The sequence below is a fragment of the Balaenoptera musculus genome, chromosome 2 (assembly GCF_009873245.2).
Source record: "Balaenoptera musculus isolate JJ_BM4_2016_0621 chromosome 2, mBalMus1.pri.v3, whole genome shotgun sequence".
NCBI lineage: Eukaryota > Metazoa > Chordata > Mammalia > Artiodactyla > Balaenopteridae > Balaenoptera > Balaenoptera musculus.
Genome location: NC_045786.1, coordinates 160,765,950 through 160,789,561, shown reverse-complemented (window position 1 = coordinate 160,789,561; position 23,612 = coordinate 160,765,950). Strand labels below are relative to the sequence as shown.

The following is a 23,612-nucleotide window of genomic DNA, read 5'->3' as shown; positions in this document are numbered from 1 at the left end:
GTATCCAATTTTTAAGATCATAAGTGAGGTCCTCAGTTATAACATAGAGAATAATTCTTATATTTTGATGTTAGGCTATGACAGTGATGTCACAAGGGAGAATGAAATCAGTTACACCATCAGAGCCTTATCAACAAATATTCGCCCAGTGTTTGGAATCAAGCCTCATTTGCAACAAAAGGAACCCTCAATTGATGAGAGGTAACAATCAAGTTTAAAACTAGATGAAGAAAAAGATATTGGTATTAAAACTTGAATTGATTGTTTAACTGAATGAATTTTTGCAAAAACTCAGTAACAGTGGTACTCTTGCATTTTACAGTTCCCAGCACCTCTTAGAAGGCGTGTTTGTCCTTAAATACTTTTTGGTGATGACACTGTCTTTTGCAAGTAGCTTAGGGAATGATGCTACATATAAAGTCTATATGATTAAAGGAATCTTATTTGCTCACTTTTATAAATACATGTGATAGGGTTTCAAGAAGTAATACAAATTGAATCCAATACCTATTATATTTTAGGAAGCACATGAGCAGAGAGATGATTAAATTTTTAAAAGGCCTTTTTATCCATGTGCCTTTGATCAAGGATAGAAAGTCATTATTTTAAAATTTTTCCAAAAAGGCAAGTTGAAGTATAGCTTGTCTCTAATGGGAATTATTGGTCTTTGTATAGAATCAGCAAATCAAAAATAAGGCTATGTGCACTGCAGTTTTATGAGGAAAGAGAGAAACTGTGAGCCTGATGCTTTTGAAATCATTAGAGAAGATAGAAAGCAATAAAGAGGCATATGGATCAGTGAATGGCATGGATTTCAGAAATGAAGAGGTTTTAAGAAATGATAAAGAAAAAATTATTCAGAAACTACATTGAAGAACGAAGAAGCAGTGGGAGGTAGGAACAGCAGTGACCTCTTCTGTAGAAAGCTGTGATGAGGAAAACGTTATTTTAAAAAGTTAGTATTTGAGAGAGAAGCTAAAAATGAAAGGGAATTCATTCACAGTGAACAGAATTTGTGGAAAATTCAAGTGAATGTATAGTTAGTGAGGATAGTGCTAAAGACCATTGGAGCTCAGCTAGATAGAAATGATATTAAAAGAAAACATTGGCACAGGAATTTGAGTTTGCACCTATGGATTTAATATTCAGGGAAAAGAATGAAGTTGGAAGGGTGAGATACATGTTATTGATGGAGAAGGGGAGAACTGGAGATGCTGTTGAACTGAAATTCTAGGTAGAATGTTGAGGTCATGATGCCTCCACAGCTCCTCTTCCAGGTGCCCCATTTGCTGATGGTGGTATACCTCAGATAATAGCAGTGGTGGGTCACCTTACAGAAAGAGGGTAGACAGTGATTATCCGTTTAGTCATCACTTATAAAGAGGCAAGTTATTAAACTAGAGATGTGTTTTTTAAAAGCTGAGCAAGGTTGAAATGACTTGGTAGAAGGCTACATCATATAGTGCAACCGGCATGGTTTTTGGAATCAGATAAATGGGTTAAAATATTCATTTTTATCATTTGCCAGTTGTGTGACCTTGAAAAACCATTCTCTCTAAGCCTCAGTTTCCACAAAGGTAAAATAAGCATTATAATCCCCAATTTATGGAGTATTTCATGAAATGAAATAATGTATATAAGAATTTAAGTAGTAAGTCTTCACCCGCCCCTTCCTTGGAATAAAATACAAGGTAACCTAAGGAGATACCTGGTTAATACTGACACACTTCCTTTTTTTTGAATTTCATTTCATTTCATTTCAGGCCACGCCGCATGGCTTGGGATTGAACCCAGGGCCACGGCAGTGAAAGCGGCAAGTCCTAACCACTGGACCACCAGGGAACTCTCTAACAATTTTTCTTTTTGGTACTGAAATTAAATATCCACAAAGTAATGAACACTACCTATATATTTATTAATCAGAAGAGTACATATCATTATGCAAATATAGATGTTCATAATTAGAATATTTGCAGTAGAGTACTTAATATTACCTAAAAGAAATTATACCTCACAGGTAATGAAAAATGTAATATAAGGAAGAAGGAACTCTAGACATTCCCATTAATCTTTTTCATTTATTATATTGATTTTTTAAAGAAAATATTATCACTTATCAGATAAATTTGGTATGTCAGAAGATGTGACCTAATTTTAATCTGTAGGCCATCTCTCATGGTAAAACACTTAAATTTCCTCCTTCATTGCTGAAGAGACTCGAGTTCTGATAGATGGAAACATTTTACTGCTCACAAAGAATGGTTGACACTGTCATAATTGTAATCTTTGCTGTCAGCTTGCATTTTTTATAGCTAACGTTCTCAAAATTATTTTTTATTTATTTTGCATTTTGTTCTCAAATTATTTTACAATTCAGCTCTACTAAATTCTTCTGAAAATGCCAATGCAGAAGAAGTCATTATTGTGATTCATAGTTAGGAGCCTTCATTTTCATAAAATGCAGGAATCAAAGGAGATAAAAATGAAGAGATATTTCTTTCATCAGCTTTGAATTTTTGTGAGGAGATAAAATGGTCTGTATACATAATTGTTTTCATGTTTTAAATAAAGTATATTGTCATATACAAAACAAAGCACTTTTTAAACATTTAAAACAAGTGCTTGTCAAATATCTTATCCACTTAAAAGGAAAATATTTCTTCTTTTTTTTTTTTAATTTATTTTTGGCTGTGTTGGGTCTTCGTTGATGCGCGCAGGCTTTCTCTAGTTGCAGCGAGCGGGGACTACTCTTCGTTGCGGTGCGTGGGCTTCTCATTGCAGTGGCTTCTCTTTTTGTGGAGCACAGGCTCTAGGCACTTGGGCTTCAGTAGTTGTGGCGCAAGGGCTTCAGTAGTTGTGGCACATGAGCTCTAGAGCGCAGGCTCAGTAGTTGTGGCACACGGGCTTAGTTGCTCCGTGGCATGTGGGATCTTCCCGGACCAGGGCTCGAACCTGTGTCCCCTGCATCGGCAGGCAGATTCTTATCCACTGCGCCACCAGGGAAGCCCAAGGAAAATATTTCTGATGACAATTTGACAACTTTATTTAGTTGACACTTTCGTGGAGTCTTTTTCCTAAATGACATTAATAATTTTATGTTTTTCTTTTTCTATAAATATTTTTATAACTAATCTTATGTATTTTAAGTAGTTACTTGTCAATCAAATTTCCAGTATTTTTGAATAAAAATATTCAAAACAATGTGACATAAAATTTAGGCCTTTTTGTATTTCATTAGAATTCTGTTGATATATTATCTTTATTCTGTTTAGTAAACTGCTACATTTTATTCATCATCAGTTTTCATGTATATCTCCTTACTTTTTTCCTCTTGCTCCTTTTGAAGGCAGGGAGTAGTAAGGTAAGTATTTTAGTAAAGAAAATACTTTACTCAAAAATTTATTCTTCTATTTTGGTCTTTGTGGTATTTTAAGGTTTCCTCCCGCCCCATAAAACATTGAACTACATTTGTTGAGAAAGAACCAGAAAGTGAAATAGGACAAATCCTACAGAAGAGTTGCATTTATAGGTACAATATGTGGGTGTTGTTATGAGGGTCTTCATTATAATCAGTGTTTTTACAAATGACTTTTCACAAACTCCTATACTCTAATAGTTTTAGTTTTTCCTTAAATTTCAAAGACTCATAAAAACAGTCACACATATTTATCAGTGAAAACTTTTCCAGTTGATAACAAACCTGTTAGCCTCATTTAATGCTTGTTTAATGTATTCATTAATTTCAAAACATTCACATAAGGCAGTAATGATATTTGTATGTTTAATAAAATGATATGTGCAAGAAGGGACTCTTTGGAGTGCTTTTGTAGCTGCCTTTAGTGAGATAAAAATGTCTTCAGACAGTTTCTGAAACAGGACAGTATGAAAAAGCCTAGTCTGTTTTAGAAGTAAAAAAGGTACCAGTAGGAAAATGCTGGCAGATAGGATGAAAAAGTAGATTTGAGATCAGATTGTGCAGAACATCAAATATTAGGCACTCCTTAATTAATTTGGCAGATAGCAGGAATTCATTATCTGTTTTAAGCAGGAGGTGATGTGTGCAAAGATATGAGTCCATACTGTGATGTGACTTCTAAAAAAGCCCTCATAATCTTATACTATTTTAAAAGAAATAAAACATTCAGACCTAACATCAGATCTGGAGTAGCTTATTCAGGACTGATCTCTGCATTTTAAAGGGACATTGACAGTTTACAGTGATCTAGAAGGAAACAGAGGGTAAAGGAATGTTGGGAGGCCACTTTACACAAAGAATAATTCATTGCTTTGGGAATCACTAGTTTCAAAAAAAGAAAACAAAGTGGAGATATAATTGCTGTCTTAGGTATGAATGACTTTTCTGTAGGAGTGACCTCCTTGTGACGAGCAGTGTTCATGCAGAGTTTAGTAAATGACCACTTGTCATCAGTGCTATGAAGGGATGTTCTAGACATGTAAAGACAATTCCTGGTTTCACTGGGAGGATGGGTAAGATTAACTTCTGTGATCCCTTCCAGTTCTGTTCAGTCATTATGTTGTTAAGGGGAATTTTTTTTCTTTTAAGTTACTTCCTTTGCTAGAAAGTCCCAAATCCAGCATGGTCCCGAGACTCACTCTGCCTGCTTGGTTAGACTGGCTGACTGGGAATCCCTCTTGGGTCAGAGGAGGGGGAGCTTAGTTAGGTTCCTTAGGCAGTCCTTAATAGCAGCGCCAGTGCTACCAGCCGTTTAAGTTAATAAACATTAAGTAAGCTTAAATATTTTGTTTGAAATTCAGATTGCACTGTGGAAAAATAAGAATGGCAAGCTTTAATGTTTACAACATAGAACATGTTGAATTCTTTTCTTTTTCATCTTCTTTCGTCTGATTTCCCTGCCATGAATGGAGTAGCCCTAAACCTAAGCCTTTACTTATGTATAGCAATAAATAAAAACAATAGCCCTTTACTATATACAATATAGTTTATCTGCATTAAACTTGTAAAAATATTTTATTACAGGAAATATTGTACTACTATTTTAAATGCAAATCTGTGTTGTAATCTTTTCCCTTTTTTATCTGCTGCTGGAAAGAGGTTCCAGGTAATCCTCTCTCTTTGCTATGCTCTATGTGGCCCAATTTTGTATCTTTGTTATCTTTCATATTTACCATTAATAATCTATGTTACTTGGTGTTCTTTACCTCTATTCAAAGTTTTCCATGTTTTTCTCCTTTGAAATCAGTATCCCTGAAATGACTACATCTTAATTATTGGATTCATACTATATAAGTAACTGCTTTACTAAAACTTTATTCATTCAACTTGTATAATTTTCCAAGTTGTAGAATTTCAAGCAATAATATATCTTACATAAATTATCTTTACAAAAATTAAAATATGCTTAACCGTTATACAGGATTTATAGATAAAAATTATACATTTATTAAAGCTGTCAGACAATAACATTGAATAAAGTTCAACAAAACTGACTTGGAAGAAAAGCCAAAGCTGCTGTCATTCTTTAAAATGATTTTAGCAGAAATATTTTTAAATGTTAAATATTATAAAGTCAGTTATATTTATTACTTACAGATATTCCAAAAAGTATATGAAAAAGGTTTGAAACCAAAAATTTTTGTGATGATTTGAGAAGTTCTTTATAGAGTGTTGCAAGTGCATTTAATGTTTATGTCACCAGTCATGCTTCTATACTTCTACATACTGCTTCACATTATATATGAAAATACACATTTCTTTTATATTACATGTTCAAGATATAACACTTCATTTACTTTTTATAGATATATAACTTGAAAATCATTTTGAAAATGCAAATATATTGTAATGCCTTTAATTTTATGGATTTATTCAGAAATGTTGGAATTTTTTCCACTAGAAAGTTAATTTACATCATTTTCTGATTTAGTTGTTAACAAAATTAATATTAAAATTTGAAAAAGGGAGTTGATATATGATTGATTTAGATTCAGGATTTAGGTTACTAAACATTTGAATAACGGCTCTCTGAGTTAAAACTAAACTAAATGATGTGTGGATTTTTAAAAAATTAAACAAAGGGGTTTTTTTTAGGGAAGAGTCTCCACGTTTAAATAATTCACAATGGGAACTCTATACACCTAATGACACATTCATTATAAATAGATCCTGAACTAGTGATGGAAACAGAGAAGGAGAGGGATAGATTTGAGAGCTACTATGTAGGTAAAGTTGAAAAATATGTAGTTAATAGTGAGAATAATGGAAGAGAAGGAATTGGAGACAATAGTAATAACCTTTTACAGAGTGTTGTATGGTTTACAGTGCTTTGTAACTGTGAAATGTCTTGCTTGACTAACTGAAGGTGATGCCATAACCATACTAGGGACTTAAGAAGAAGAGAAGATAAAGGGCACAGAGGAGCAGGTAAAGAGTACAGGTTTGAACTCACACATGACTTAACGTTGCCAACAGTATGGAAAGTTTATAGAAATATTTTCAAAATTCAAGAAGAATATACTGAGTACCTGCCATGTGCAAGATACTGAGGTAGCTACTTTAGAGCAGTAATCTAGGCTTTGTTGATAATGTACCCCATCTAGAAGTTTTTGAGTGTGTAAAACTAACATTTGTATATTTTTATCATCAATCTGTTCTTGTGCTATTATATTAGTTACATTTATGAAACATACACCAAAGAAATTAAAAGAAAAATGAATAGAAGTTCTAGTATTTTCTTTCCACCTTTCTGCTTTAGAAGATATCAAGATACAGAGGGTGGAGTCTAGTGAGAAACACAGATTGGGTTCATTTTTGTGAAGGTGTGTCAGAGACATCTGTCTCTGGAGGGCAGGTGAGAGAAGCTCAGTGAAGGCACCCAGTGATGGGTTCCTTTCCTCTTTCCCACTTCCCTGTTTCAGGCCTCCTGTGAGCAGGGCCCCGCCACAGCCAGCAAAACTCCAGACCAACAATGTCGGCAAGAAAAAGAGACCCATAGAGGTGAGGAAAATCCCACTCCCCGGTGTTAATTGGTACCTTAAAATGTATCCAGGGTTTAATTTGTTTCCTTTTTGGAAAACATCTAAATCTTGTCATTATTCTTTATGAAAATAAATGTACTGATGAATATTCTTTTTTGTTTGGTTGTAAAAATTGATTGCTTAACTGTCAAATCTGAGTCTTGGATTGATATCCTCTGTTCCTTTTTTTTATTAACCTTTCTTTTAGTTTTCTATGAATAATACCCTGAATTGAACTGTATCTCAGAGAACTCCTAAATGTAAATGTATGGAATGATCTGTGGTTTACGGAAGCATAGGCACTTTGGCACTGTCTTATACTTAGCAGTTTGAATTTATAAGTTAAAAGTTTAATACTTACACCAAATCAAGAACTTTTACTCCATGTGATGTATTCACTGTAGGGTTTAATGAAGGTTCTGCTTCCAAGCAAAGAAAACTTTGCACAATAATTGAGCAAAAAAGGAAGGCATTTCATAATCTCAGTATCAGCAGCAACAAGCAAACTGTGCTAAGTGAGGTCAACAACAAGGCATAAAGCTGTGGGAGGGTGATTGTTGTACTTCCTACCCCACTCAGCCTCACAGGGTCAGTGAAAATGCACACTTTGAGTAGCAGAATTATCTGCTAGAACTTTAGCATGAGTTATCAGAGACGGCCTGCTTAGTGCACAAAGTTGATATACTGTCTGGATCCTTGAAAGTACATCACTTGGACATAAGTTATCCAGAGTTACGTATGCAGATCAAATATTTTGACTAACAGTTTAACACAAATCGAAATATTCTTCTTTTGGACACAAGAAATATCTCAATGTTTAACACATGAAATCTTAAGAACTAAAATTCTTGGAATCAGATGACCTTGTGGTTCTCCTTTCATTTTCATGACTTCATGTAGAAAAGTATGGAATGTGTGTTTCAGCTGCCCAAAATGGGTTACATAGAGAGGTATATCTAGGTTAATTTTGTGTTTGAAATTTATAAAACATCAAAAATGCATCCTCCATTTTGACTGAAGACACTAGTATTTAGACGTGAGGAATTGTATAATGGTTTTATCATTGTTATAGGACCTTGTGTTGGAGCTTGTTTTTGGCTATCGAGGCAGAGACTGTAGGAATAATGTTCATTATTTAAATGATGGTGATGATATAATTTATCACACTGCATCCGTGGGAATTCTGCACAACATTGCTACAGGTAGGAAACCCTGATTCTCCATTCCCCACTTTTTAAAATTTAGAATTTTTAATTTAGCATCTTAAAACTCTTTGTTAAAAATATAAATAACCAAAATATGTGAATCTAGAATGTAAATATGTCATACTGTAGAACTTTCTAGTAATATTTTAAGTAACAAATTTACAGTCTTGAAGACATTTAACACAGCAGAAAAGGATTTCATAACGCAAAGCGCTCAAAGATCTCGATGAGAAGTAAAGGATTACTGTATGTTGAAAGCACGTTTTATAGCGAAACCATTGGTAACTTTATTCTATTTCCCCATAACCTAAACGCGAAAGTGGATGGTTTGGATGGTTGTCTTTGATGGTTAGTGACTGAAAGCAGCACGTTGGATGAGTGATTGCTAGGGAGCAGGGTGGAGCGGCAGTGTTCATACTGAGCCCTCGGAAAGCCAAGGAGGTTAACTAAGAAAGCGGCTTGCCTGTGCCTTGACTGATGATACCTTGCTAGATTCAAGAAAATGAGAAAATATTTCCTGATTTCTATTGAACTGATTGGATTGTTGAAAAGCAGAGAAAGTTCTCTGAGCATCATTTGATGACCAATGATGTGATAATTCTACTAGTAATACTCAGGATTAATTTTTAATTCTATTTTATTACATATAATTGTAAACTTCATGAAAGTCTAAAAGTTAGAAGTAAAGATATAGATTATCTAGTCCAAACATTTCTGGCTTTTTCCTCTGGTAGCTTCATTCTAATTAGGTAGAGTGGGTTATGTGAGTCATAATCCCCCAACCCCTGGTCAGTATTAATAATTAATATGATATTTCTGTTTTAGTTGCCCTAAGAAAAAGATTTATCAGTATTACACAAATCAATGGCAATTTTCCATTTAATAATTTGGGTCATTTAAAAAAAATACCTCTTAGAAAGAAAATCCTCTTTGAGGCTTCACTTATCCTTCAAAGAGAATAGAGAAGATAACAAAAGACAAATTACATAGGGATGAAAGTATAAATACACTTTCATATTTATACTTTAATTTTCTTTATTTTTAATTTCCTGATTTTTAATTAATCACCTTTCTAATGATGGGATGTAGAGAGAGATGGCAGAGGGAAGACTAAGCACCTGCTCCAGTTCTGGTTATTTGGCCTCTCACCATTATGGGGATACACTGCTATGTTTACAGTCTAAGAAGTCTTGACCTATTAGCTGATCTACTAATTTAGCCAACAGCACATATAATTACTTGTTTGTTCCTTTAACTGAACCTTCAGCCCTGGGAAATATGAAGCCCATTTCACTTCGAGAAGTTGTTTTTTGTTGTTGTTGTTGTTGTTTTTTTAAAGTTGTTTTTTTTTTTTAATTAATTAATTAATTTATTTATTTTTGGCTGTGTTGGGTCTTCATTTCTGTGCGAGGGCTTTCTCTAGTTGCGGTGAGCGGGGACCACTCTTTATCACAGTGCGCGGGCCTCTCACTATCGTGTCCTCTCTTGTTGCGGAGCACGGGCTCCAGACGCGCAGGCTCAGTAGTTGTGGCTCACGGGCCTAGTTGCTCCACGGCATGTGGGATCTTCCCAGACCAGGGCTCGAACCCGTGTCCCCTGCATTAGCAGGCAGATTCTCAACCACTGCGCCACCAGGGAAGCCCTGAGAAGTTGTTTTAAAGTAATGTTGGATATGTTAAATGACATTTCTAAAATGTTTTCTTTGGTTTTGTTTCGCTTTTCGGAGGACCTAGTATTGATGGTACTCTATCATCTGGACCCAGTCTACCATCCTGACCTCATTTCCCACCTCTCCGTTTTACTTGCACAAGCCTACCTTTACTGCCTCCTGCACAGTCATAGTCTGCTAAGGTCTCTTCACTGTCACTACTGCTAGAGGAATCACATTACTTCTTTGATCAGGATTCTTCAGTACCTCCCCACTGACTACAGAATAAATATGAAATTTAATAATAGGCTTGTTTTCAAAATCCTCTGTAATTCTAGTTTCAATTTGCCTGCCCAACCTGTTTCTTACTTTTCTTTTTTGTTACCCTACACTTCAGCCAAATAAGCCATCTGTATGCATACCCAGTACTTTCCTGCCTTTGTACCTTTGCTTCAAGTATCCCTCTCCCTGGAAGACCCTTCCCCATTCACGTTCACATTTACAGAATCTGTCATGTCAGTCCAGAAGTGCCATCTGCTCGTAAGAAGAATCTGCTACAAATTCCCATAGCATTTTGATCTTTAACTCTCTTGTGGCACTTGATGTCTTCAATCTCGTATTACATGGTTTATGCCTTTCAGAGTTCTGTTACTTTAAGGATTTCTTGGTCATGTTTCCATCCTTAGGATGAAGTGTATATGTTGTGCTCAAAAAATATGTGTTGGGACTTTCCTGGCAGTCCAGTGGTTAAGACTTGGCGCTTCCACTGCAGGGGGCACAGGTTCAATCCCTGGTGGGGGAGCTAAGATCCTGCAAGCTGCACGGCACGGCCACAAAAAATATATACATGTATGTGTGTTAAATAAGCAAGTAAGTTAAACACAGCAGTTTATTACTCTGTGTAAGTGCATTTGACTATTTCACCTTAAAGTTTTCAGATTTAATTCTCAAATTCTTTTTTTTCTAGGGACTCAGAGTTTTTATCAGGAACATAATGATGATATTCTGTGCCTCACTGTAAATCAGCACCCCAAATTTATCAACATAGTGGCAACTGGCCAAGTAGGTATGTTTCTATATTTTAAAAAGAAACAATTTTAAGTAATTGTCTTGTTCAAATTAATTTAATATCTTAGGAAAAAAACTAAAATATATTTGTGTATTGTTCAAAATGCATTTATACATAGAGCAGATACTCAGTTTTACCATACTATTTGCTTCCAGGTACCTTTCTCTCACTTGGGTTATCTGAGTTGGTTCAGATGGTTCAGAATTAAGAATAAGCTATTTTATGGCAGTTGAAATAGTTGGATTTAGTCCTTTAGCAGAAACTTCTGATGAGCAAAAAGTTTTAGTTCAGTAGCATCTAAAGCAGAAAGGAAGAATTTGAGGAGGGAATGGTAAATAAGAGGAGCCGAAAAGTATCTAGACTGAGAGGGAGAGCACATCTGCCTCAGCAGGGCATAATCTAGAAAGAAGAGAGAAGCCGAGTCTGTTCCATGTTAGTAGAGCCCTTCTGCCCTTTTCTTTGGCAGTGATCTAATTTGCCAACTGTTTTTGAAATCCCCTATCTTGCTGTCTTCTTTCAACTCTATAGAAAACTTAAACGAAGGCTGTAACTCCACAAGCAAAATGTTGAGAGGATAGTAGGTCTCTTTAGGACATATCTACCAGTCATTGATCACTATGACTACTACATAATAGACACGGTCAGTCACATTCTCACAACCCTGGTATAATTTGTAAAAATGATCAAAATCATTGGGTTTATTGGATCTCAGTGGGCCTCAGTTGCTAAGCCAGCTTTCCAGATGTCTTTTTCTTCTTGAATAAGATAATTTATGCTTTTAATATCTCCATTTTTCATAAATTACTAAACTGATCAGTTAGAAACTTGTTCTCTGGATCAATTAGTTCTACAGTTATGCCACAAAGACCCTTGCAATCTTCCTTTCTGTAAAGTTTTCTACTTTTAAAAAGAAAGTAGACCAATACTTCACCTGTTATATACAAAATATTCTAATCTTTGAATATATATATATATATATTTTTTTTTTTTATCGACATATAGTTGATTTACAATGTTGTGTTAGATTCTGGTGTACAGCAAAGTGATTCAGTTATATATAAATGTATGTATTCTTTTTCACATTCTTTTCCATTATGGTTTATCACAGGATATTGAATATAGTTCCCTGTGGTATACAGTAGGACCTTGTTGTTTATCTGTTTTATATATAGTAGTTTGTATCTGCTAATCCCAAACTCCTAATTTATCCCTCCCCCACCCCCTTTCTCCTTTGGTAACCGTAAGTTTGTTCTCTATGTCTGTGAGTCTGTTTCTGTTTCATAAATAAATTCATTCGTGTCATATTTTAGATTCCACATGTGATATCATATGGTATTTGTCTTTCTCTTTCTGACTTACTTCACTTAGTGTGATAATCTCTAGATCCATCCATATTGCTGCAAATGACATTATTTCATTCTTTTTTATGGCTGAGTAGTATTCCATTGTGTATATATACGACATCTTCTTTATTCATTCATCTGTTGATGGACATTTAAGTTGCTTCCATGTCTTGGCTATTGTAAATAGTGCTACTGTGAACATTGGGGTGCATGTATCTTTCCGAATTAGAGTTTTCTCTGGATATATGCCCAGGAGTGGGATTGCTGGGTCATATGGCAACTCTATTTTTAGTTTCTTGAGGAACCTCCATACTGTTTTCCATAGTGGCTGCACCAATTTACATTCCCACCAGTAGTGCAGAAGGGTTCCCTTTTCTCCACATCCTCTCCAGCATTAATTATTGGTAGACTTTTTGATGATAGCCATTCTGACCAGAATCAGGTGATACCTCATTGTAGTCTTGATTTGCATTTCTCTGATAATTAGTGATGTTGAGCATCTTTTCATGTGCCTGTTGGCCATCTGTGTGTCTTCTTTGGAGAAATGTCTGTTTAGGTCTTCTGCCCAAGTTTTGATTGGGTTGTTCATTTTTTTGTTATTCAGTTATGTGAGCTGTTTATATATTTTGGAAGTTAAGCCCTGTTGGTCAAATCATTTGCAAATATTTTCTCACAGTCCATAGATTGTCTTTTCATTTTATTTATGGTTTCCTTTGCTATGCAAAAGCTTATAAGTTTGCATAGGTCCCATTTGTTTATTTTTGCTTTTATTTCTATTGCCTTGGGAAACTGACCTAAGAAAACATTGGTACAATTTATGTCAGAGAATGTTTTGCCTGTGTTCTCTTCTAAGAGTTTTACAGTGTCATGTCTTATATTTAAGTTTTCAAGCTATTTTGAGTTTATTTTTGTGTATGGTGTGAGGATGTGCTCTAACTTCATTGATTTACATGCAGCTGCCAAGCTTTCCCAACACCACTTGCTGAAGAAACTGTCTTTTCTCCATTGTATATTCTTGTCTCCTTTTCTAAGATTAATTGACTGTAGGTGTGTGGGTTTATTTCTACACTCTCTGTTCTGTTCCATTGATCCATATGTCTCTTTTTTGTGCCAGTACCATGCTGTTTTGATTACTGTAGCTTTGTAGCATTGTCTGAAGTCTGGGAGGGTTATGCCTCCTGCTTTGTTCTTTTTCCTCAGGATTGCTTTGGCAATTCTGGGTCTTTTATGGTCACACATAAATGTTAGGATTATTTGTTCTAGTTCTGTGAAAAATGTTATGGGTAATTTGATAGCGATCACGTTAAATCTGTAGATTGCTTTGGGTCGTATGGCCATTTTAATGATATTAATTCTTCCAATCCAAGGGCATGGTATATCTTTCAATTCTTTAAATCATCTTCAATTTCCTTTATCAGTGTGTTATAGTTCTCAGCATATAAGTCTTTCACCTCCTTGGTCAGGTTTATTCCTAAGTATTTTATTTTTTTTTGATGCGATTTTAAAAGAGAATGTGTGGGCTTCCCTGGTGTCGCAGTGGTTAAGAATCCACCTGCCAATGCAGGGGACATGGGTTCAAGCCCTGGTCCAGGAAGACCCCACATGCCGCAGAGCTACTAAGCCCATGCGTACAACTACTGAGCCTGTGCTCTAGAGCCCGCGAGCCACAACTACTGAGCCCGCACGCCTAGAGCCCATGCTCCACAACAAGAGAAGCCACCACAGTGAGAAGCCCACGCACCACAACGAAGAGTAGCCTCCGCTTGCTGCAACTAGAGAAAGCCCATGTGCAGTGACGAAGACCCAACGCAGCTATAAATAAATAAATAAATAAATAAATAAATAATTTTTTTTAAAGTGTGTTTTTACTTTTCCTTTCTGATATTTCATTGTTAATGTAAGAAATGCAACAGATTTCTGTATGTTAATCTTGTATCCTGCTACCTTGCTGAATTCATTTATCAGTTCTAGTAGTTTTGTTTAGAGTCTTTAGGGTTTTCTATATATATCATGTCATCTGCATATGACAGTTTTACCTCTTCTCTTCCAATTTGGATACCTTTTATTTCTTTTTCTTGTCTGATTGCTGTGGCTAGGACTTCCAATACTCTGTTGAATAGAAGTGATGAGAGTGGGCATCCTTGTCTTCTTCCAGATTTTAGCAGGAAGGCTTTCAGCTTTTCACCATTGAGTATTATGTTGGCTGTGGGCTTGTCATAAATAGCTTTTATTATGTTGAGATATGTTCCCTCTATACCCACTTTGGTGAGAGTTTTTATCATGAATGGATGTTGAAGCATCCAAAAGCATTTTATCAAATGCTTTTTCTGCATCTATTGAGGTGATCATGTAGTTCTTTTCTTCTCTTTTCTTTTCTTTTCTTTTCCTTTCCTTCCCTTCCCTTCCCTTCCCTTCTCTTTTTTCTTTTCTTTTCTTTTCTTGTTATGGTGTATCATGTTGATTGATTTGTGTATGTTGAACCATCCTTGTGACCCTGGGATGAATCCACTTGATCAAGGCCTATGATCTTTTTTATGTGTCGTTGGATTCAGTTTACTAATATTTTGTTGAGAATTTTTGTATCTATATTCATCAAGGATATTGGCCTGTCGTTTTCTTTTTTTGGTATTGTCTTTTTTTTTTTTTTTTTTTTTTTTGGCTGCATTGGGTCTTGGTTGCTGCACACGGGCTTTCGGTAGTTGCAATGAGCGGGGCCTACTCTTTGTTGCAGTGTGCGGGCTTCTCATTGCAGTGGCTTGTCTTGTTGCAGAGCACGGGCTCTAGGCGTGCAGGCTTCAGTAGTTGCAAAACGCGGGCTCAGTAGTTGCAGTACACGGGCCTACACGCTGGCTTCAGTAGTTGTGGCACGTGGGCTCAGTAGTTGTGTCACATGTGTTCTAGGGTATGTGGGCTTCAGTAGTTGCAGCTTGCGGGCTCTAGAGCACAGGCTCAGTAGTTGTGGCACACGGCCTTAGTTGCTCCATGGCATGTGGGATCTTCCTGGACCAGTGATCGATCCTGTGTCCCCTGCATTGGCAGGCAGATTCTTAACCACTGCGCCACCAGGGAAGTCCCTTTGGTATTGTCTTTGTCTTGTTTTGTTATTAGGACAATGACAGCTTCATAGAATGGCTTTGGGAGTGTTCTCTCCTCTTCAGTCTTTTGGAAGGGATTGAGAAGAATAAGTATAAATTCTTTGCATGTTTGGTAAAAGTCCCCAGTAAAGGCATCTGGTCCTGGACTTCAGTTTGCAGAAACTTGTTCTTCTAGGTTTTCCAATTTGTTGGCATATAATTGTTCATAGTATTCTCTTATGGTTCTTTGTATTTCTGCAGTATTGGTTGTTGTTTTTCCTCTTTCATTTCTTATTTTGTTTATTTGGGTCCTCTCTCTTTTCTTCTTGGTGAGCCTGGCCAGAGGCTTGTCGATTTTGCTTACCCTTTCAAAGAACCAGCTCTTGGTTTTATTGATTTTTTTTCAATTGTTTTTTAAAATCTCTATTGTATTTATTTCCTCCATGACCTTTATTATTTCCTTCCTTACGCTGGCTTTAGGTTTTGTTTGTTCTTCTTCTAATTCTTTTAGGTGGTAGGTCAGGTTGTTTATTTGAGTTTTTTCTTGTTTTTTGAGGAAGGCCTGTATCGCTATGAACTTCCCTCTAAGAACTGCTTTTGCTGCATCCCATAGATTGTGTATGATTGTGTTTTCATTGTCATTTGTCTCAAGGTATTTTTTAATTTCCTCTTTCATTTCATCATTGATCCATTGTTTGTTTGTTTTTTTAATAACAAGGTCTCCTGTATCCATTCGTTTTTTTTTTGTTTTTTTTTTTATGTTTGGCTGTGTTGGGTCTTCATTTCTGTGCGAGGGCTTTCTCCAGTTGCAGCGAGCGGGGGCCACTCTTCATCGCGGTGCGCGGGCCTCTCACTATCGTGTCCTCTCTTGTTGCAGAGCACAGGCTCCAGACGCGCAGGCTCAGTAGTTGTGGCTCATGGGCTCAGTTGCTCCGCGGCATGTGGGATCCTCCCAGACCAGGGCTCGAACCCGTGTCCCCTGCATCGGCAGGCAGACTCTCAACCACTGCGCCACCAGGGAAGCCCCGATCCATTGGTTTTTTAGTAGCATGTTATTTAGTCTCCATGTAATCATTTTTTCTCATTTCTCTTTCTGTGGTTGATTTCTAGTTTCATGCTGTTGTGGTCAGAAAAGATGCTTGAAGTAATTTCTATCCTCTTAGATTTGTTGAGGCTTGTTTTGTGTCCTAGTATGTGGTCAATCCTAGAGAATGTTCCATGTGCACTTGAAAAGAATGTGTATTCTGTTTGTTTGGATGTAATGTCCTAAAAATATCAATTAAATCCAATTGGTCTATTGTGTCATTTAGGATCTCCATTGCCTTATTGATTTTCTGTCTGGAAGATCTGTCCATTGATGTGAGTGGGATCTCCTACTATTATTGTACTCCTGTCAATTTCTCCCTTTATGTCTGTTAGTATTTGTTTTACGTATTTATGTGCTCCTATATTGGGTGCATATATGTTAACGAGTGTAATATCCTCCTCTTGTATTGATCTTTTTATCATTATATAGTGACCTTTTTTATCTTTTTTTATGGCCTTTGTTTTAAAGTCTATTTTGTCTGACGTGAATATTGCTATCCTCGCTTTCTTGTCATTTCTGTTTGCATGAAGTTTCTTTTTCCATCCCCTCACTTTCACTCTATGTGTACAGTAAGTCCCCTACATACGAACCTTCAAGTTGTGAACTTTCAAAGATGCAAACATGCATTCCATCAGCGTCAGGTGTGAGTGAAATTGCAGCTTGCCCTCCATCTCCTGTTGCTGACAATCCTTCAGCTCTACTGTCTCCCACCTCCTCTCTCTCCTCCAGTCAGTAACTCTTCTTGCCTGTTTACTCGATGCCAGCCCCTGTATGCCAGCTGTTGTACTGTACTACTGTACTTTTCAAGGTACTGTACTGTAAGATTAAAAATGTCTTCTCTATTTTTTGTGTTTGTTTGTTTTTTATGTATTATTTGTGTGAAAAGTATTATAAACCTATTACAGTACAGTACTATATAGCCAGTTGTGTTAGTTGGATACCTAGGCTAACTTTGTTGGACTTACGAACATGCTCTCAGAACAGAACTTGTTCGTATATAGGGGACTTATTGTATTCTTCACCCTAAAGTGGGTCTCTTGTAGGCAGCATACTGTAGGCTCTTGTTTTTTGTATGCAATCTACCATTCTGTGTCCTTTTTTTTTTTTTTTTTTTTTTTTTAGTATCATGGAGACTTTTCTTATGTTTTTCACACTGTTTTAAGGCTTTGGGTGAGATTTTTCAGGCTTAGGAGCATAATTACTATTTACAGCTGTACTTGAGAGTACATATGATTTTCTTTTTTTTATTGAACTATTGATATAATTGATTTACAATGTTTTGTTAGTTTCAGGTACACAGCAGAGTGATTCAGTTATACATACACACATATCTATTTTTTTTCAAATTCTTTTCCCATATAGGTTATTATAAAATACTGAGTATAGTTCCCTGTGCTATACAGTAGGTCCTTGTTGGCTATTTCATATATAGTAGTGTATATATGTTAATCCCAAACTCCTAATTTATCCCCTCCCCACTCTGTGTCTTTTGTTTGGAGCATTTAGTTCATTACATTTAAGGTAATTATTGATAGATATGTATTTATTACCATTTTAAACCTTGTTTTGCAGTTGTTTTTGTATTTCTTCTTTGTTCTTTTTTCTTTTTGTTTTCTTTTTGTGGTTTGATGATTTTCTTTTGTATTATGCTTATGTTCTCTTCTTTTTGGTTTTTGTGACTCTGTTTTATGTTTTTGATTTGTGGTTACTCTGTTTTTCACTCTGTTTTTCAAGTATGTTAACTCATTACTATATCTTTTTGCTTTAGACTGGTAGTCCTATAGACTCAAACACATTCTAAAAAAAAAAAATCGGGAGTTCCCTTGTGGCCCAGTGGTTAGGACTCAGTGCTTTCACTGCCAGGGGCCTGGGTTCGATCTGTGGTCAGAGAACTAAGGTCCTGAAAGCTGTGCAGTGTGGCCACAAAAAAAAAAAAAAAAAAACCCACTTGACATGTCTCTAGCATTTCATAATAAAGAACGAGCAAAGGAATAAAGAGACTTTGAGACAAACAAACAAAAAATCTATAAAAAATCTACATTTCTTACTCTCCTCCCCCACATTATATGATTTTGATGTCATCTTTTACATCTTTGTGTTTATCCTTTTGATGTTCATTGTAGTTATTGCTTTCACAAATTTTTTTTTGATTTTTAAAAAATCTGTCTATTGGCTTATTTGATTTACTTTCCAATTGTGATTTTCTCTTTCCTGTAGATTCTTGCTTCTTTTCTATTTAGAGAAGACCTTTCAATATTTCTTTTAGGATAGGTTTAGTATTGCTGTATTCTTTTAGTTTTTGCTTGTCTGAGAAATTCTTTATCTCTCTTTCTATTCTAAGTGATAATATTGCTGGGTAGAGTATCCTGTTTTGCAGGTTTTTCCCTTTCAGGACTTTGAATATATCTTGCCACTCCCTTCTGGCCTGCAATGTTTCTGTGGAGAAATCAGCTGAGAGCCTTATGGGTGTCCCCTTGTCATTAACTCTTTATTTTCTCTTGCTGCCTTTAGAATCCTCCCTATGTCTTAAACTTTTGCCATTTTAGTCATAATATGTCTTGGTATAGGTCTGTTTGGGTTCATCTTGTTTGGGACCCTCTGTGCTTTCTGTACCTGGATATCTGTTTCCTTCTTTAGGTTTGGAAATTTTTCAGCCATAATTTCTTCAAATATATTTTCGATCCCCTTTTATTTTTCTTCTCCTTCTTGGGATCCCTCTTATGCATAGATTGGGATGCTTTATATTATCCCATAGGTCTTGTATATTGCTTTCATTTTTTTTTTCATTTGTCTTTCTGTCTGCTGATCTGATTGGATGATTTCCGTTATTCTGTCTTCCAGATCACTTATTCATTCTTCTGCATTATCCAGTTTGCTATTTATTGCCTTCAGCTCAGCTTTTATCTTGGCAAATGAGTTTTCTAATTTTAATCGGCTCCTCTTTATAGTTTCTAATTGCTTTTTTTTTTTTTTTTTTTGGGATAAGGAAGCATTTTTCCCATGTATTAGCAGCCATCTTTTTTTTTTTTTTTGGCTGTGTTGGGTCTTCGTTTCTGTGCGAGGGCTTTCTCCAGTTGGCGGCGAGCAGGGGCTACTCTTCATCGCGGTGAGCAGGCCTCTCACTGTCGCGGCCTCTCCCGTTGCGGAGCACAGGCTCCAGACGCGCAGGCTCAGTAGTTGTGGCTCATGGGCTTAGCTGCTCCGCGGCATGTGGGATCTTCCCAGACCAGGGCTCAAACCCATGTCCCCTGCATTGGCAGGCAGATTCTCAACCACTGCGCCACCAGGGAAGCCCCTCTAATTGCTTTTTATAGTAATCTGCATTTCTATCAATAGCCCTTCTTCATTCCTTCAGTATTTTCATTACTTCCTTCTTGAACTTGGGGTCTAGTAAACTGGAGAGGTCTGCTTCATTGTTTGTTCTTTCAGGGGAACTCTCGATCTTTAAATCGGGAGTGATTCCTCTGCTTCTTCATTTTACTCATACTTCTCTGACTTTATGAATTTAAGAGAAACAGTTATCTACTGTGGTCCTGAAGGGCTTTTTATGTGGAAGTGTCCCTGTGTATGCTCCATGAGTCTAATATTTTTAGTGCGAGGGCTGTTTTTACTATGGATACCTGCCACATCTTTCCTCAGTGTGTGTTGGCCATTATCCCCTTGATAGGGGGTGTAATTATTGTTGTGGTGACCAGAGCCTGCACTGGATGTTGAATGGGCCCTCCTCTTTGGTCTGTGCTTGTCACAGCCCTGTTGGGGGCAAGGTCTGCTCCCCACTTGTTGGAGTAGACACCCCCAGATCCGTTTCTGAACTGCGGTGTGAGGTAGGCGGGGCTGGAGCAGGGACAGGAGCCACTGAGTATTCCTTTGTAGGAGCTGTCCATCAGGAAGGGCGCTCTGTGATGTTGCCTGTCACCCGTTGTGTGGATTCACAAAGGACACTGTTTTGGCACTGCCCTCGGCCCCACCTCAACCATGGGAATTCAGGCAGTTGTCCTGGGTGTCCCTCAGGTGCTGTGCTCACAAAGCCACTAGCACAGATCCCTTGGTACAGAACTGCTGAGATCAGGTACCGGGACTGCCAAAGTCTTGCACCTGGACCCATCGTAGAGCTACTGAGTCAGCCCAGACTGTGGCAAAGCCCACAGCCACTATCGCTGGACCCGCCCCATCCACGAGATCACCAGTAATCTGCTTGGATGTCCCACGGGCACTGAGTTTACAAAGTGCCTAAATTCACAGATCCCACAACCGCTGGGACACTCAGATTTCAGCCCTGCTTCCAAAGTCACACGGCCCCTGAGGATCGGTTTGGATTTCAGCCCTGCCTCCAAGTATGGACAATCCTCTGGTGCTTACACTCTCCCAGAGCTCACAGAGGCAGAGCTGCGCCCGCCATGAGCACTCCAAGAATAGGAGGCTGCTATGGCAGGGGCCCTGCCCCTCCCTTCAAGCATTAACAGTGGGACTTCAGTGGCAGACCCAAGCTCCTTCCTGCGCACACCCCTGATTGTGGCTTGGACCACACTTCAGCCCCTTCAAGTTGTCTCCACACAACCAACCCCAGTCCTCTCCCCAGATCTGTCCTCTGAAACCCAAGTTTCAGCGCCCAGCCCCCCCGCACACACCAGCAAATGCACATCTCAGGCTGGGGAGGGCAGGGAGGTGGCCAGGACCCTCTGTGTTGGTCTCTATCTGTTCCGCCTGCTGTAAACCGGCTGCTGTACTCTTCTCTGAGCCTCTGAAGCTCCCTTTCTGTCCCAGCTGATCTCACCACCAGTGAAGAGACTTCCCAGGGTGAGGGAATCTTTTCTCTTTCATAGCTCTCTGCCAGGGGCACAGGTCCCGTCCTGATTCTTCTTCTTTTTTTTTTTTTTTCTTTCATCCTACCTGGTTACGTGGTGATCTTTCTTGCAACTTTGGTTTTATGAGATCTGCCGGCGTTCAGCAGGTATTCTGTGAGAAGGGTTCCACATGTAGATGTAGTTCTGATGTATTTGTAGAAGGTGAGCTCCCCATCCTTCTATTCTGCCTCTTGATCCAGCCTTTCTAATTTTTGAATATAAATACGTAGATCTAGCCCGTTTTCACACTAAGTGTTTGAAATTGAAGTCTTCTTTTCACTTTGCATGAGGAATAAGAGACCAAGTTACCATTTTGGTCATGAAAGCATCATGTTTAGTGCCTCTTGGCATATAGTTATTGATCAGTTAATTTTTATTAAGTTCATTTATTCAACAAATTTACTGAGTATCTGCCACGTGCAAGGTATTGTTCTTGGTGCTTGGGATATAAGCAGCTTACAAAAAAAAGACAAAATCTCTGTTAGTGGAATTTACATTCTATGAATAGAATCCTAGAAGGCATGGTTCCTCCATTTCCCAGCTTTGCTCCTTCTCCTTTTCTCCCTTTAAAAAAGCAACTTTGTTTAACATATTAGGGCTATAGTTTTCTCTTTTGATTAAGAAATATTGTGGTCACAAATTAATCTTTCATGAAATTTGACCGTCTCTACTTCTTTCCTTTTTTAAAATTGAGATATAATTGACATAAAATATTATGTTAGTTTCAAATGCATGATTTGATATTTTTTGTATTCTTTCCCTTTTGTTGAAAGGCAACACTATAGAGAATGTGGAATGGCTAATTATCTCCCCCTCTCTGTCCTTCCAAGTCAAAGTTCAGGCAGTACAGAGGTGGATTTTAGATCATGTATGTAGTTCTGTGCCTTGCCCTACTTGTACCATTCCACAAGACATAAAATTCTTTACTGATGACTAATTAAGTGTAAGAAAGACTCAAGAGAAGATCAAAGAGTAAGAGACTTTTTCTCTTCTGAACCTAAAGAAAATTGAATCAGTAGTTACTTTGCCTGCCAGGCTTGTTTAAAACCCACAAAGTATGAAAACACTTTATAAAATGTATATGGTTCTCTTTGTTAAAAAGTCATATAAATCATAGAGGTACTGAAATATTTGCTTTTGTGGTATTTTAGCCAGTTACATTCAAACTTTTCTTTTTTCTTGGAATCTCAGAGACAAATATATCATTTTATCCATCCCTAGCTGTCTGTCATTAGATGTTTGAATTTCCTTTGTTACATATTTGATTAAGGATCCTCCTACATGTGCTTGAACCCCATTATCACTTGATGCCTAACAGAGTAACCTAACCTCTCCTTAGGAAGCTCTGGTTTGTTTTTTTTAATAAACTTATTTATTTTATTTATTTATTTTTGGCTGCATTGGGTCTTTGTTGCTGCGCGCAGGCTTTCTCAAGTTGTGCCACTTTCTCGAGTGGCGAGCAGGGGCTGCTCTTCGTTGCGGTGCGTGGGTTCTAAGCACGCGGACTTCAGGAGTTGTGGCACGCGGACTCAGTAGTTGTGGCTTGTGGGCTCTAGAGTGCAGGCTCAGTAGTTGCGGCACATGGGCTTAGTTTTTCCATGGCATGTGAGATATTCCCAGACCAGGGTTCGAACCCGTGTCCCCTGCATTGGCAGGCAGATTCTTAACCACTGCGCCATGAGGGAAGCCCAGGAAGCTCTGTTATAAAGTGCTTCTTCATATAGAACCGAAATTTGTTTCTCTTTCATTGCAATTCACTGGTCCTCATTTTGGGGCACCCAGAATATTTAGACCTGTGATGTTTAGGTCTTTATCTGTACTCTTAATTGTCCCAGGCCCTGCAGATATTCTGGGATAAGCCTGATCGCCAAAACCAAACACCCTCAGTCTTTAAACCATTCTTCATGTGACATAGTGTCAAGTCCTCTCATCATTTGGTTGTTATCAGAGCATGTTCAAAACTAAAAGTGGTATATCCTGACTGGTCTGTTCAGCAGAGTCAAGTACTTCATTACCTTTTCTCTCGTATTCCAGGTCAGGATACGATAGGTCTACATATGTCATTGAAATAATTATTTCATAGGGATATAAAGCTCTACCAAAGCACAGAACAATCATCTATCTTGAAAAGATTCCTAAATTTTTCTGCTTTCTTTCTTGCAATAGACTATTGCTTCTAAAATTGTGGTTAATAAGTATTTCCACTGCAAATATAATGAGTTTTGTGTTTTCTTTTTTGGCAATCTTTTACTCATACAGAAAATGTTTAATTAAAAAAAAATAAGAAAGGGGTTAATTTGTGGCCTGAAGTAAGAGTTTTTTTTTTTTCTTGAGTTACATGCTAAC

At 37.3% G+C, this 23,612-nt stretch overlaps 1 protein-coding gene across 9 annotated transcripts in view; it reads left to right on the top strand.

Annotated features, from left to right (window-relative positions):
• The window catches only part of EML5 (EMAP like 5), a 174,216-nt gene that overhangs the window by 124,672 nt on the left and 25,932 nt on the right, over positions 1 to 23,612 (top strand). For 5 of the 9 annotated variants that reach the window (XM_036845010.1, XM_036845009.1, XM_036845006.1 and 2 more), the window contains exons 27-32: positions 75 to 201; positions 3,347 to 3,361; positions 5,073 to 5,081; positions 6,898 to 6,976; positions 8,069 to 8,198; positions 10,817 to 10,915. In XM_036845010.1, the coding sequence (XP_036700905.1) occupies positions 75 to 201; positions 3,347 to 3,361; positions 5,073 to 5,081; positions 6,898 to 6,976; positions 8,069 to 8,198; positions 10,817 to 10,915 (459 nt within the window). Of the gene's footprint in view, positions 1 to 74; positions 202 to 3,346; positions 3,362 to 5,072; positions 5,082 to 6,897; positions 6,977 to 8,068; positions 8,199 to 10,816; positions 10,916 to 23,612 lie in introns of those variants that run through there. The other 4 variants (XM_036845014.1, XM_036845008.1, XM_036845007.1 and 1 more) reach the window with 4 other exon arrangements.